General features: G+C 54.7%; 5 protein-coding genes across 5 annotated transcripts; 2 read left to right on the forward strand and 3 right to left on the reverse strand.

Annotated features, from left to right (window-relative positions):
- Window positions 1-664: 664 nt before the first annotated feature.
- BU26DRAFT_568222 (uncharacterized protein) lies at window positions 665-1,621 on the forward strand (the record flags this gene model as incomplete). Its single annotated transcript, XM_033833747.1, has 2 exons — window positions 665-1,399; window positions 1,475-1,621. 2 exons carry the CDS (start codon window positions 665-667, stop codon window positions 1,619-1,621), a joined length of 882 nt encoding a protein of 293 aa, XP_033680666.1.
- Window positions 1,622-5,522: 3,901 nt separating this feature from the next.
- Window positions 5,523-6,437, reverse strand: BU26DRAFT_73309 (uncharacterized protein). The gene has a single exon (XM_033836280.1). The coding sequence runs from the start codon at window positions 6,273-6,275 to the stop codon at window positions 5,772-5,774; it is 504 nt and encodes a 167-aa protein (XP_033680667.1). The 5' UTR covers window positions 6,276-6,437; the 3' UTR covers window positions 5,523-5,771.
- On the reverse strand, window positions 6,438-8,333 carry BU26DRAFT_73310 (uncharacterized protein). The gene has a single exon (XM_033836281.1). The coding sequence runs from the start codon at window positions 7,898-7,900 to the stop codon at window positions 6,599-6,601; it is 1,302 nt and encodes a 433-aa protein (XP_033680668.1). The 5' UTR covers window positions 7,901-8,333; the 3' UTR covers window positions 6,438-6,598.
- A 161-nt stretch (window positions 8,334-8,494) lies between these two features.
- On the reverse strand, window positions 8,495-9,649 carry BU26DRAFT_568223 (uncharacterized protein; the record flags this gene model as incomplete). The annotated part of the gene is made up of 2 exons (XM_033833748.1): window positions 8,495-9,424; window positions 9,485-9,649. The coding sequence occupies 2 exons, from the start codon at window positions 9,647-9,649 to the stop codon at window positions 8,495-8,497; spliced, it is 1,095 nt and encodes a 364-aa protein (XP_033680669.1).
- A 3,283-nt stretch (window positions 9,650-12,932) lies between these two features.
- Window positions 12,933-13,790, forward strand: BU26DRAFT_432897 (thiamine pyrophosphokinase-like protein 1; the record flags this gene model as incomplete). The annotated part of the gene is made up of 2 exons (XM_033824002.1): window positions 12,933-13,166; window positions 13,215-13,790. 2 exons carry the CDS (start codon window positions 12,933-12,935, stop codon window positions 13,788-13,790), a joined length of 810 nt encoding a protein of 269 aa, XP_033680670.1.
- Between the last annotated feature and the right edge of the window lie 448 nt (window positions 13,791-14,238).

Raw genomic sequence — 14,238 nt, forward strand, 5'->3', positions numbered from 1 at the left:
GTTGCCGTGGACAGCCCTATGTGGCTCGTGTGCGCGACTTGCGGCTGAGCAGCCACGCAGCGGGCCGGCGATCTAAGACAGCTATTCGTGGCGACGGTCAGACGACGGCGGGCGAAAGCGTCGCGATGTCGCTCCGGCGGTGGTTGGGGTGGGCGTGGTGTGGGCGTGGTGTGGACAGGACGGGAATTGAGGTCTGACTAAGAGCCGCCCACGTGAGGAAAGAGCCGATCGGCTCGGCGACCGCGGGGAAGGTGCAACCTTGGAAGTGCTGCCGCAACTCGACTGCCACACTACCACACTACCACCTACTGCTGCTCATCGCTCGTCGAGGAAGCGGGCCTTGCTGCTGTCGGAGACGAAGGCCTCCCATCTGCAGCCCGGGAAATTGCCACGAGGCGGGAGATCATCCCCGGATTCTATCATTAGAAGGCCCTTTGCGCCGTATCCGCCAATCACGCCGCAGCCTGCCAGTAAGGCTGCGCCAGCGTCCAACCACAGGCCCGCTGACTACACTATCATTAGGCATCTGGTCTCACCGTCCTTGAACAGGCGTCCAGCGCGAACCACCGAACATCGTGCCTCCAGCTATACAGAGACGCTCGACCACACCCCGTCCTCCGCGCGCTGCTCCCGAGCCTGTCGCGATACCACGTTGGGCATCCCGATGGCGACAGCCTCGCCGCTTCTTGCCCTACCGGGAGAAGTACGCAACCTGCTCTATGTCTTCTACTTTGCGCACGATCCACTGGTCCCACCTCCGCATATCTCACGATCCCCGTTGGCGCTGTCGCTTACGTGCCGCCAACTGTACAGCGAGACCCACGCGCTTGCCTTCGTAGCGACCACATTTAGGGCCCGCTGCTGGCTGCTCTGGGAGCTCAAAACAAGGTTCAGGCGACTGTCCCCGCCTCTCCGGCCCTCTATCAAGAGGCTAGAGCTCACCGTCCACGTCTCCGAGTTCCTAAGACAACCCAGCTCTCTACAGGGTCTGCGCTTCGCCGAGGCGGGCCTGACCGGGCTGCAAGATCTATATATTCAGTATACCGGGCAGCCTAAATCCGAGTCGGGAGAGACATATATAATATCGAATCTGGAATTGGTCCTCTGGAAGACCGTGGTGCAGCGCAGGAATGACCGGCTGGAGAAGATACGCGTCGTCCATGGAGGCGCGCTTCGCTGGACAAGCATCATTCAGCTATGCGAGCGCATGCATAGCTGGCTGCCGCTGCCGTGGGTGACGGACGAGGTTTGGGAGACGCGGCGCAACCTCGAGGAGGGCCGCTTTAGCCTCGTCAAGAGGGGCAGAGATGGATCTGAGCAGAGGGTCGTTGAGATCTTGCTAGGATACACAATCCGCGAGGCCGAACAGTATCGTGCGGTACGCGAAGAGTTGCTACAGGTCAGTGAGGAGGGCCCCCCCTATCCAAGCCGCTTCGTCGCCAGCGAAAGTTGACCTAGCTAACCAGCGACGCAGGGCAAAGTCCTGGAGAATGTCAGGGCTCGACGACCCAAGGGCGAGGATGCAGCAGATCTCGATAGCGAAACCTTAGCATATGAGATCGAACAGCTCTCTCGCGACTTCCGCCTGCCGCACAAGATCGACACGAGCGGATACTACTGATTACAACCATGCTAAGTCACTCCCGTGTGAAGCACCGAAGTCCACCACCCTCTCGGGATCTAGCTCACCCGCTCGGCTTGGGCCGATGGTTTTACGGGGTTCGATCATTGCTCGAATGAACCACAGACGTTCTTGACTAACATAGCATGTTTGCACTAGGTCGGAGGTTTCATTGCTATCTATTTCTACATCTTTTCACTCCTGTTGCCCTTTTCTCTTCCCTCAACGCTTGAGGGCGAAGGGCCCACATCCATTTCGCCCGGCTCCCTTATGACAGACCCCCCAGTTAGCGTACAATTTGTACTTCTCGCGTCATCTCTCTCTCCTCAATCTTTTCTACGCTTCCTCGTTGTTCTAGATATTGTTCTAAGCTTGCAATGAGTCCAACACTTGCCGCATAGCTCAACTGCGTACAACTCGAAACTCATAAACTTTTTCTCTTATCTCTTATCTAAACCCTCTCTAAACTGGAAATGGGCATCGCGACACAGGATTTGCATCATACCTGGGCTCGTAATGCTTGAACTGAATTAGCCCTGGGCTAGCCAACTGGAAGCATGCCGTGCACCACGCGGCCTGGATCAAGTTTCTCGATACGTGCGGAATACCTCATTGTCACGCAACGAGTTGCGATGGAGCGCTTCACCAGATGCTGCCGTCTTACGAACCCACTCAATGTTCTCATCGGTTTCCGCAGTAACCTACGTTCATGCTTCAGACAACTGAGGAATCTGCTTGGGTCGTATACAGAAAGTGACACTGGACGAAGGATGTCTAGTTATACTGTGAGCCTTCTAGGGATCATTCAATAGTTGTTGCAGCCGCTGAGCCCAGAGCAGATTACATCAAAAGGTGAAGGGAGCTATGCTGTCCACGGGTGGAGGTGAGTTCTCCACTATCCGCTGCAACACCCCGGCCGGAGTCCTCCCCCTGCTTATACGACCTAGTTGATCAATTAACTTCTTTTTCCTTCTGAGCATTCCTGTTTAGATATGAGCACATGAATGTCCGCTAATTTTACACACAGCCTTCGCGCTCCGATATCAGGCGTGATTCTCCACGTGGGGTATGAAGACCGGAGTAATCGTTTCGGGCGCCTACATGCTCACTTCGCAAAGCTCCCCCACTTCCAGCCGCATCGAAGCACGTCTCTTCGAAAGGTCATTCGATCCGGCCTGGAATGTCCAAGAAGCTTGGTAGATGGCAAACTCAACATCATGGCTTCGTACATGCCCCTAATGCACGAAGCAGAGCCTCTAAGCCGCGTCACTTGCACGGTCGCACCATTCTTGGGGCTCATGTGGGGCTACGCATGACAACTAGCCGCATAAGCTCACGACTCCATCGATTCTCCCCTGTATCAAGGCAACCTCCTGTCCACGGGCCGACCAGCTGCAGCTAAGTGCGAACCTCCTACCAACATGCCTTTTGGAGGAACTTCCCGCATCTCAATGGCATGTCCGCTTCCCGATTTGGTAATCCAAGAGTTGTCACGTTGTTGGCCTGTCCGTGACGGCTAAGCGCAACGCTCAGACACGTCTTTATGTTGATCGTTTGGGATTGAGATCCGGTGTGGTTTGCCACCACCGATTCTTAGGCAACTAAAGGTAAACTTCACGCAATGTCGGAAGGAGCCGCAGGTTGCTGGCCAGGGTAAGTGCTGACCGGTACCCAGTCTAATCGCGCAAACCGCTTGGAGCGTCGCAAGACAACGGACGCAGGTCTATGGATTGCATTCTTTGGCGCTCGTTCCGGGTTCAGCGGGACTTTCAATCCAAAGGAGATTGGCTGGATGTTCGAGTGCAACCCCAGCCACCTCGAGCATTCACTGTTGTGGCATGCATATTGCCACCACCGCAGCCCGCCGTTAGCCGGCAAGCAGACGGCGTTGCATGACCAGAGCCTCGAGGCCATGCATGCAGGTCGCGCACAGGCAGCACCAACGCCTCACTACTCGAACTTACGTGGCTAACGCCCTCTCGCTCGAATCTCCGTGCCAGCTTTCCCTTCAACCATGCTAAGTCTAAGATCGATCCACCTCTCGCGGCTTCACCTCCTTTGAGCCACACACATGTCCGACGAAAGCCAGCGTACGCACACAACTATGCTGCCCCAAGTAGCATCCAATTCAACTCAAGTCCGAAAGCCTGGGATGGTTCGCCACCCACTGCCACTACCACAGGTCCCCTCTCCAAACTCATTTCCAACCGTCCGTGTGCATGCTGAAACGGTCCTTAATTCACAGCAGCCTCGAAAGAAGATATAGTTAGAAGCAGCTTTGACTCTAGCTTACACAAATCTGCATCCACGCCCGTGTACATGGGCAGTGGGGTTGCGAAGCTTAACCTGTTCCCCCAGCTACGCTGTGCCGGTCGCAGGTCTACTCAGCGTGACCAGGCTGCGACAAGTCCCATCTCCGGTTTCCTCCTCGTCCTATAACCAACTCTACAACCCCGAGTTAGAACGACTTACCAAAGTATCGTTAGTCAGCGGAGTTCAATCATCGGAGGCCGTATTCGCGACCACCGCGCGTAGCCCAGCCCTACAAGGCTAGACAACGGAACGGGCAGGGAATCCATCACTAGTCTCTCTTTCTCCGATGACAGTGGGGGGTCTGACGATGGCTCACGTACGAGCGAGATCGGATCTGGGACGCCTGAAAGGTTAATGAGCCTTGCTGCACGGTAGTGCCAAGGTGACTAAGCCACGATTTGCGTTCTTTTGGCTTTTTGGAAAGTCGCGCGGCCGAGGGAGCGAGCGTCGCTTGAGCGAATTATCAACACCACCACTACCGCAAGGACGACGTCGCAAGACATACCATTGCTGTGCTATGCAGATGTGGGCGCAGCTGTGTACGCAGTGCTACTGCGCTTTCGCAAGCAGTTCTGATGCGCTTTCTTCCTAAGTAAATTTAGTTCGATATGTTGCTAATTATTGACAGATTCGTTGTTAGTCTAAGCCATGGAAAGTTCCTGGGTACTGGCATGGCCCATTTGGGAAGTATTACTCATCTTGGATTACGGAACCCGGCGTACTTGGACCGTGGATACCTTTGAAGTCGAGGGTGTGTGACAGAGCTGGACTTATACAAGCTCCTCTGCAGTGTGCGGAAACGACATCTGTATGATGATGTCGGGAGAGGAAAGAGATAAGAGTTGGAAGTAGATTGCATAGCTGTTGGTCGGAGAACCGTACAACCGGGGCAGTCTTACGCGAACGAAAAGCCAAACTACAACCACCCAAGAGAAAAGGCGAAGAGACAGCGCGATTAAGGTGCCGCGTCTGAGATGCAGCAACTTATTCAGGCAGCGCATACCAGGCAGAAGTGGAGATGCATAGCGAAGGCGTCCGAAGAGATAGGTACAGCACCGTTACACTGCTGGAAGAAACATACAGCATCCGTCCTTCACGTCCACATGCTCAAGCGATTGGTCTTCTTTTCCCCTACGCGCCCGCGTCGTCCGCGCGAACATCATCCTCTCGCCGGGTAACTGGTCGAAGACATCCAAGCACAAGCATCTTGAAACAACAACCCCCAGATTCTAGCGCGATTGCCACCTCGACATACCACAGTAGGAAGGCACGTGGGAGCCTGCAAACCCTCAGCGTGCGGGACGACGGGACGCTCCCGGGTGACAACATCCGCTCTTAGCTTATGCCTTGCGGCACGGATTGCACCTCGTGGCTCATCTGATACAAGGAGCCATGTATCGCGCCTGAGGAGGCAAACTGAGATGCCATTGGCGGACGGTTAGGAGAAGTAGCCACGCCGCAATAAACTGTGCCGGAATGTCTCTGAACACTTGCTCGTTCTCGACCACCTGATAGCCGTCCTTTCCCTCGCGATTGATTGCCGCCCTACCCCAATATTGAGCAGGTCACACTGCATAGAGTGTGCAAGCCGTCAACGAAGTGCCTATGAGGCGTAGGATATAAACACAAGAGACCTCCGGCCACACCGATAAAGCATGGGAGGAAGCTGCCACACCTTAAATCCTCCCAAATCGAACCATTTAACGGCATTCCTTCCCCCTGCTCCCACGCTAAGCGGACGAATAACAGATCTGCCGCCCCGCGAAGGAAGGGACCGGCCCGAGGCAACCCAACCTTTTTTTTTCCCTGTGCCGTACGTCTACATATGTCATATGTACTATACATCCTTCCTTCCTTCGAACGAATCCCCCTCATTCACCAACACATCTAACCCAATCCAATAAGGCTTCACCCAAAAGAACCTAGGTGGGCGAGACGCGACGTGACGCTCGAGCTGTGTGATTGATCCCCCGCTTTTTCGATTACCTGCAGCACTATCTATCTGCCTACTGTGTAAACCTGAGAACTGAGGCGTAGCAGCTTTGCGAACGAACGGGCGGCGGGACCGCAAGGCTGGGTGCTGTTTGGTGCATTCACTGTAGCGTAGCGTAGCCTTGCAGATGCGGATAAGTACTGTGGTATAGCTGGGGGGCAGTGATTTGACGTGTACACATACGGAATGTATCGGATTTCCAAGGCTCCGAGAGGAGCGAGGTGGAGAGAGCAAGAGAGGTGAGAGATGGGAGATGCGCGGTAGTGCAAACGAAGGACAGGGCGGGAAACGCCCTGCAGCGCGCAGTCCAAGTGTGCAGCCTTGCAGCGCGGTGCTGTCCATCAGCATCGATAGATCGCGATAGGATGCCAGCCTCGCGCCGTACTTCGCCCTCCCGAGCGATCTCTCACCACCTTTCTCACAAATCACTCACCCACTCCCTCTCCAGCAAGATCAATAATCCGCCATCTACCGTGTACGCAGTACGCAGTACGCAGTACGCAGCCTCTAAGCCCCCACTCCCACGCACACACACGTCGCAAAAGCCTCATCAGCAGCTTATCACGAAAAACCGGCTGGCCCGCAAATCCATCCCAAAATCCCAAACCCACACCCCACGATCCCGCCTAACCCAGCTTCGAAACCCCAACACCCACCCCCGCGCCAGCCAATCACTCACCCACCGCAAAACACGCAGCGCAGCGCCACCCCTGTCGCACGCCTGCGGGAAGCCCGCCAGGGATCTGCTGAGCCGCAGCGTTGCGCGCTCCTGGGATGATCCTATACGCCAGCCCATTCACAAGCGGCTCGTGCGCGGCAGGGGGCTGAGAAAGCGCTGGGCTATGGGCTGGGCTGGGCTGCCGTGCCACAGTGCGGTCCGGTCCCCGCGTGCAGCAAGTGTGAAGGCGAAGGTGAAGGCGTGGCACGGCGTCGGTTCTGGAGGCTGCAGAGGTTGCAGAAATGTAGAGTGATGAGTTATTGTTTGGATGGCGGTGGTGAGGAGATCGTGGGTGGGGGGCAGAGGGGTAGGTAGACAAGCGGCGTAGGTAGGCCCCCGAGTCCGGGACGTACTGTGCGACGGCAATCTTCTGCGCTTGATTCGAAGGGAGTCGCGCGTGTGGAAGAGTGGCGGTTCGAGCGAAGCGCTCAGGATGTGATATGGGCGGCTTAAACCCGGTGAGGCACGAACAAGGCGGGCGGACGACGTTTGCGGCGTTGCCCAGTCCCAGTCCCCCATGCCGTGCTACCGAGCAGCCTGGTGCTGTGAGACAAGCATTCAATTCACAATGTCGAACGCGACCTGTAGTCAGCAGGTTCGCGGACCCGCATGCCGTAAAACCCAATGAAAAAGTCCTCTTTCGAATGCGAAACTCGAGTGCTGAGGAAAAAGCAACTAAAGTCGGAGGCTGAAGACGATCGCGAAGATCGTTCGTGTTCTGCTGCTGCAAGGGGGAGCGAGCGAGCAGTAAACTCGGGGGTGAGAAACTCGTATCGACGTCAATCAACCTTTTTATATCGCTGTATACAGTGCCTGGGTCGTATTCGTCGTACCATGACGCAGGGGAAAAAGGTAAAGATGCGAATGGAATGAAGGTGGTTGTGTGCAAGAATAGTATATGACGAGAGTTACGACTACTATTACAGAAATTGAAGTGGTGCAGAAAAAGGAGACCCAATCCAGAAACACCGGAAGAAGCTCCCAAGGAAAGATCAAACGATGCTGTGCGAACTCCACTTGCGCCATCCATCCATGCAAGAAGGCAAACAGCCACCCGAATGATATGCGCTGCTGATCGTAAATCATGGTCAAAGACAGAAGGAGAGAACGCTCGCGATCTACCCCACCCAAGAAGAAGCACCAAAGGAAGGGTATATCCACCAAACAGAGAGGAGAAGAAAGAGAAACGGTCCGAAAGCCTTAACACCGTTTTACCCTCTCCCAAAGGATCTCCAACCGACACTCGTATATACATCAGGAAGGTCGTGTTGTTGACTCCCTTTGCCCTTGCGACATACCTGCCTGAAAATAACCCGACTGTGTGGAAGCAATGATTGAGAAAACGTGGTGCATGCCGCGTGTCTTAATCTGGAAATCGTACCTGAGGCTCACGAGCAGGTGGGGTGATTCGGAATCGTTTGCGAATACGGGGATCCGGCAGATAGATTGCGTAGCTGCGAAACGGCTGAGCACGAGGCTGGAGCTAGGCTGTGTGCTTTTCGAGAGGCTTCGGTCGTCGCTTCGCGATCCCAACACATTCGGAGACTGGCATGTACGCGCAGTATTATAGATGCCCGGATTAACGCGAAAAGCAAAGTTTGGATCGCGGTTTTAGAGTCGAGTTAATGCGCGCTAACCACTGATGTCTAATGGTGATTGGGTCTTGGCCGCCTAGTACTGTCAGCGTCGGGTATTAATGAGTAAGGGAACCGAGAGCCTGGAGAATCCACCCCAAATCCACGGCATACGAAGGCATGAGAGGGAGGACTTACTTGAGTATGTTCGCACTGCAATAGGAAGTCGCTGTTAAGTTTGATTTCCCGGCTATCGGTAGGGATTGGAAAGGGCTTTAGAAAGCCGACGTACGAGGGACGATGAGGTCCTCCCATATCGGCTGGATATTCGAGATAGCCTTCGCGTTCTCCATAAATGCCCCGGTGGCGTTAGGCTTCCCCATAATCTGACCCGCATTGGGCTGAAAGCTTGTCCATTCCCCTTGGACGCCATTCGGGGAGTTAAAGTCTTCGGCGGAGCATTCGCTTATCGACAGCGAAGGGACGGCCTTGCTGTGCGGAGGCATGCTACTCGGGGCTTGGGGAGGCGATAGAGACAAAGCCGGATGCGACCAGCCGTTCATCGGGGCTGGTGAGTCGCAGAGACCCATAGGAATGACGCCTTCAGGCTCGGGAGTAGCCCACATGTCGGCGGGTAGCATTCCAGGCATGTCGCCCTCGAATCCAAGCCCGATGGGTATTGAGCCGTCGTCAGTCCATGCTTGGGTATCCATGTACTGGTCGAAAGGATCGGCAATTGACAGAGGCTCGTGGTAGGCGAATGTGTCTGGTGTTTGAGGTGTCAAGCGTCCGGAGCTAAGGAAGGCGCTCTTCTCCATCGGTTGCGAGAAAGCTCCCATACTGGGTTCCGGGCTGCTGGAGTACGAGTAACATTCGTCGACAATCTGAGGTGTGTATGTTTGCAGAGGGGTGAGCATAGGGAAGCCAGAGAAGTTTGACTGTTGTTGACCAAGCTTCACCGCAGTATGGAAATCCATCTGCGAAACTGCTCGTACCATTTGGTGCCTGCCGGAGCTTGGAACGCTTCGAGGCGAAGCGCCCATCGTACCCATCGTGCCCATGGCTGGGATAGAATTGGTAGTAGGAAATCTCTTCGGTGAGACGAGGTGTTTCTTGGGATTCCGATAGCTGTTGTCCGATGTTCGTCGTGTAGATCGAGGCTCGCATTGAAGTCCCTTTGCTGTGCACCGGGAGCATGAAGGAACCTATACCATCGTTATTGATTAGCAACCAGAGGAAAGTCGGAGAATAGGGCGTATCCTTACAGCTTTGTCGCACTTGGTCTTTGCCTTCGCACAGATTGTGCACGCAATTGCTCGTCGTTGGGACATTCTAGCGTACGGGTTGATGGGTTTAGGATAGGGCGAGCCCTGGGGTGTTGCGTTGGGAGAGGGCGTTGAAGTTGACTCGGCCTTGGGTGTCTGGTTCATAGCGTCCAGAGACGACAGAGATAGAAAGACGTGAGGGCAGGGTGTATGAAAGAGGTTCGCTGAGGGGAGAATGTGGTGGATGAAGCGGTCCGGAGTGGGAGCTTGCAGGTTATAAAATAGAACGATGCGCTTTAAGGTGTTGGCTCAAGCTTAGAGGGGGACGCAGTGGCTGAACCAAGAACTGGAGACGAGACTTACGTGTGATATACTATGTCCTCCCCGAATCCAGTCGGCCAGACGCTCGGGCACTGCACAGTAGGTTGCCTTCAACGGCTGCCCTGCGCAGGATTTGATTCAAGGCTGAGGCCAATGAGCTCTCAGCCGGGGTCACCTTTCCACAGAGTAGCCTAGCTCCTTCCAAGATAGCTCGGAGTGGGCAGAGTGGGGCCCGTCAATCCTAGCAGTATGCAGAGGTAGTCCCAAGCGCCTTACCTTGCCGCGTGCTGGCGCTCTGCGCAAGGATCCGCAGAATTGGGTGCACTTGAATGCAGCAATGCCTTGCCTGTTTCAGCTCAGCAGATAGCTGCAGGGGCATGAACTGCAAGCTGACCGCCCGTGCGTGGCACGGTCTCCAGCGATGATCTAACCTTGCAATAACGATGACAGGCCGGGTCCAAACCGAGTCGTGGCTTGAGCCTTCCGGACGTCGGTGCGCAGCTTGTAACATCGATCGTACTGTGGCATGCTTGATGTGTCTTTGCAAGCCAACGTGCCTGATTAATTAATCGCGAACGGTCGAGAGCCACCTGCCCGCTCTGGAGCTAGCGGACAGAAGCACGTTAGGGTACGAACCCTTCCCGCCATGGTACTTCGTAGTGCTCTGTTCGGCTATAAAGTAGGTACAAAGCGGCGAGGGCGCCATAACGAAGGGGGCCCAGTGGGTGGATGCTCGAGGGGCAGCGACTGCGGGGTAGGGGAGAGGCGCCCGCACAGGGCGCGACTGGCGTAAGGCAATGGGGCGGTGTCGCGAGAATAGAGACAGGGGAGTCGTCAAACAGCAAAATGCTGCAGGTGCAATATGGAGAGTGCGAGGCCTGGAGCGGATGCGGTGAGGCGTGAACACGCGCTCTCTCCTGGCTATGCGGTCTGTTTTTGGAGTAGCGCTAGGTCATATCGGGCATGGCTCCCGCAGCCTCATCGTGCTAAGTAGACGCAGTGCGCGAAGTCGGCTTCAAGCGCGAACTCGCGACGGAGCATGCTGCGTGCAGCTTTCGCCAAATCTGGCTTTGGTATTGCTGTACAACTTTGTCATCCCGCTCGTAGCTCTTTTGCGGACCTCTCAGGCACAAATTAGCTTCGGTGTGCCAAAATTACCCTTTTTGGCCAGATCGGGTAATATCAAGGTCGCACAAGCGCGGCGGGTCCAATGGCGATCTGACCTGAGTCCGCAAAGAACTCCATTGGGTTTGGGCCCGACCACTTCCGGTATGTTTAGTGTCCCGTGCGCTCGATCTGGTCTTGAAACACCCGCTGGCCGTTGGCGGGAGACTCTGGAGCTTTTCGCTTGACGCTCCCAAAGAGGCATTGCCGAAGCCTTCTAGAAGACCGAGAAGATGTTCTACGGAAGTTCTGTAAAGTAACTTATCGGCTGCCTGCGCTGGTATACTCCGCCCTCGTCGTGGAGTCCATGACTACGCACAAATGGTGGAGACACGACGGATTAGCACGGAGACATGCTCTGCACAGTGGGCAGTCTCCTTAGAAATTCCATTCTACTGGGCCTGGGCATGAGACCGAAGTTCCGTATGTCTCCCAGTGGGGGTCCTCGAGACTGTTGTGCTGCTTTGCGGATGAGTAAGGAGTCGGTTGTAAGAGGTAAGCAAGCCACGGCAGGCGATCGATCATCACTAAACACATGCGATGCGGGTCGTGTTCGACTCACTCGATACTGATGCATCGAATGCAGTTGGTGGAATCGTGGAGAGTGGTCGCCACTTCCAAGCTCCAGAGTTGGCTCAGAAACGTCGCAGATGTAATCCTACGAGGAATAGAGGGGAACCGCCATGCTTAGCGGATAGCAATGCTGGAGCATTGTCCATCTTTGCGTGGAAGATCACAAATTCAGCCGGGTTAGTGAGCGCAGAGATCTGCTTCGTTTGAGCACAGTGCAAAGAGGAATAATAGCGCTTGGATGTCCGCGTTGCCTACCGCTCTATAGTAGCACACTCCGATGATGGAGCTGCATGTCCTAGCGAGCCTGCAAACGAAGGATACCTTCTTTGAGGCTTGCATTCAGGACGCTGCACTGTAACACAGTATAGCCTGCTTCGCAGACTCCGAGGCAACCTTGGCGAGGGACATGCTGCAGTGTTGACATATCCAGCATGGAGGCAACAGTGGTTGCGTCCGTAGTGACCATGGAGACTAGGAAATGGCCCAGGATTACGGTATGCTTGATGTTCCTTGGGGCGAAGGAGTGAGTTTTCAGACCCGTTTGGAACGATGAGACGGATATTGCATGGTGCTAAACTTGCATGGAACAGTCATGCTGGGACATGCGTACACATGCTCCTACATGATAGCAATCGGGAAAGACACTAGATGGACTTTGCTTTGTAGCTGCTCCACGGAACGCGAAGTTGTGGTGTGTTGCGCACAGGAGAAAGACCAAGACCGTGAACATGGGGGCAAGGCTGTCGCGCCGTTCGAAGGCAGATGGCCAAGCTTCTTCGGTCCTGGCGTTTCAAGATGTTTCACCACATTCCTAAGGCCGCACGGTTGTCCATAGCGTCCGGAGTGAAAGTGGTGGGGCCGTGTATTGTGGGATGACTAGGATCGCCGCAGGTACCCGTAGACTGGTGGGTAGTTGCAAAGCTCTTTGGCTCATCCCAGCGTATTGTAAGATGCAATTGCAGAATTCAGATAGCGGGATTCCTGCTATACTTTGCACAGCCTCTTTCCATGATACTTCCAATCATAGAGACAAGTCTCTGCTTCGGTGATGAGGCTCATGCTGACTGATCGGAAATTAGTGCCACCGCGCACGACAAGGGGCCGACTGCCCAATCAGTGAGCGCGCTGATTAGTGGCGAGATAGCCGATGGACAAAAGCTGTGTTGAATGTCGCAGTGTTGAAGAGAAGCTGTCGTGAGCGGAGATGTGACGTTCAGAGAAGCTAGTGCAATTGTGGCAAAGCTCGACGCCACTAGCTTGAAGCAAATTTCCTGTTATTCCCTCCAGCCCTCGCGGATTCACCAAACGTCACTCTTCCATCTAACATTCCTTGATCCAACCGTAAATATCATTTATCGGCAGGCGCTGCTTATCCTGCACGAAGGAACAAATGAGCATGGCTGAAACGAGGGAATACAACCCTACACTATTCCTTGCGGAGGGCGTTGGCCCAGACACTGTTACTCCCCCAGACCTTCTCATCCTGAACCAGCCAATCACGGATTTCTCTGTCTTCTCGCGCCTTTGGAGACACACCAATTATCGCATTTGTGCCGATGGCGGCGCTAACCGACTGTACGACATGTTTGATAACGGAGTAGCAGCAGCGCGTAGGGACGATTATGTAGGAGAGGAAGTTCTTCGGTACGGCAGGCTTGCTGACGCCAGGTAGCTGCCAGATACTATCCACGGAGACCTCGATTCGCTGCGTGACGACGTGCGAGACTACTATGCAGGTCATGGTGTCGAAATATCCCAGGACCACGACCAGTATAGCACTGACTTTGGGAAGACTATGCAGAAGATCTCCTCAAAGCATCCGTCTAATCGTCAACGGGAGATTCTGGTACTGGGTACATTGGGAGGAAGAGTAGACCAAGGCCTTGGACTACTTCATGAAATTATTCGGGAAGAGAACAGGGACCCGAGGTTGCGCCTATGGCTGTTCTCAGAACGCAGCCTGTCCTTCATCTTGAGAGCTACTCGCAATGTTATCCGTGGAACGTCGCCAAACGGGCTGTTCACCGAGAACGTTGGGATCGTACCAATCTATGGCCCAGCAGTGATCACCACTTCGGGGTTAGAGTGGGACGTCAAGGATTGGCCGACGCAGATGGGCTACCAGGTCAGTACGAGCAATCATGCCAAAGAGGAAGAGATAATTGTGCAAACAAACGCGCCGGTTCTCTTCACGATCGAAAGAAAAGAGCTGCCGCTGGCAGGCAGACTCAGGAAACGAAGCACGTAACGTTCCTATACTGCCAGCATTTGCCTCTCGAGGTAGACGACAGGCACCGCACCCACATGTAAGTACGCGCGTTCTTGCTCACTGGGCCGAAGATTGCTCAGCGAAGCTTGATTCCATATCGTGCATTGAGAGCTGCGCTAATAGGTCGATCCAGGATGGGTGTGCCTTATTGGCTGGAGCAAGGCGCAATCGCGTACTATCATTTACTGGGTGCAGGCAGAGCGCATAAGGACCGCATGCTGCAGTCTCCCATATCGACCATTCAACAAGCTTCCGCAGTGATTATCGTCCGACGACGAAGTCACGTTTTTCGAACCCATGTCCACCTCTGTTACAGATATACGGAAGCATAGCCACGCTGCCCTCATGAACAAAGGATTCGGGGCGTGTGGCGTGAAGATGCCGACAGCATCGAAGGACACGCATAACAGCTCTTAACCTCTGCGAT

The sequence above is a fragment of the Trematosphaeria pertusa genome (genome assembly GCF_010094035.1).
Source record: "Trematosphaeria pertusa strain CBS 122368 unplaced genomic scaffold BU26scaffold_12, whole genome shotgun sequence".
In the NCBI taxonomy this organism is placed as follows: domain Eukaryota; kingdom Fungi; phylum Ascomycota; class Dothideomycetes; order Pleosporales; family Trematosphaeriaceae; genus Trematosphaeria; species Trematosphaeria pertusa.

Coding starts and splice junctions, on each gene's coding strand:
- BU26DRAFT_73309 (XM_033836280.1), bottom strand. CDS start 6,275: ATGCTGATGGACAGCACCGCGCTGCAAGGCTGCACACTTGGACTGCGC.
- BU26DRAFT_73310 (XM_033836281.1), bottom strand. CDS start 7,900: ATGTATATACGAGTGTCGGTTGGAGATCCTTTGGGAGAGGGTAAAACG.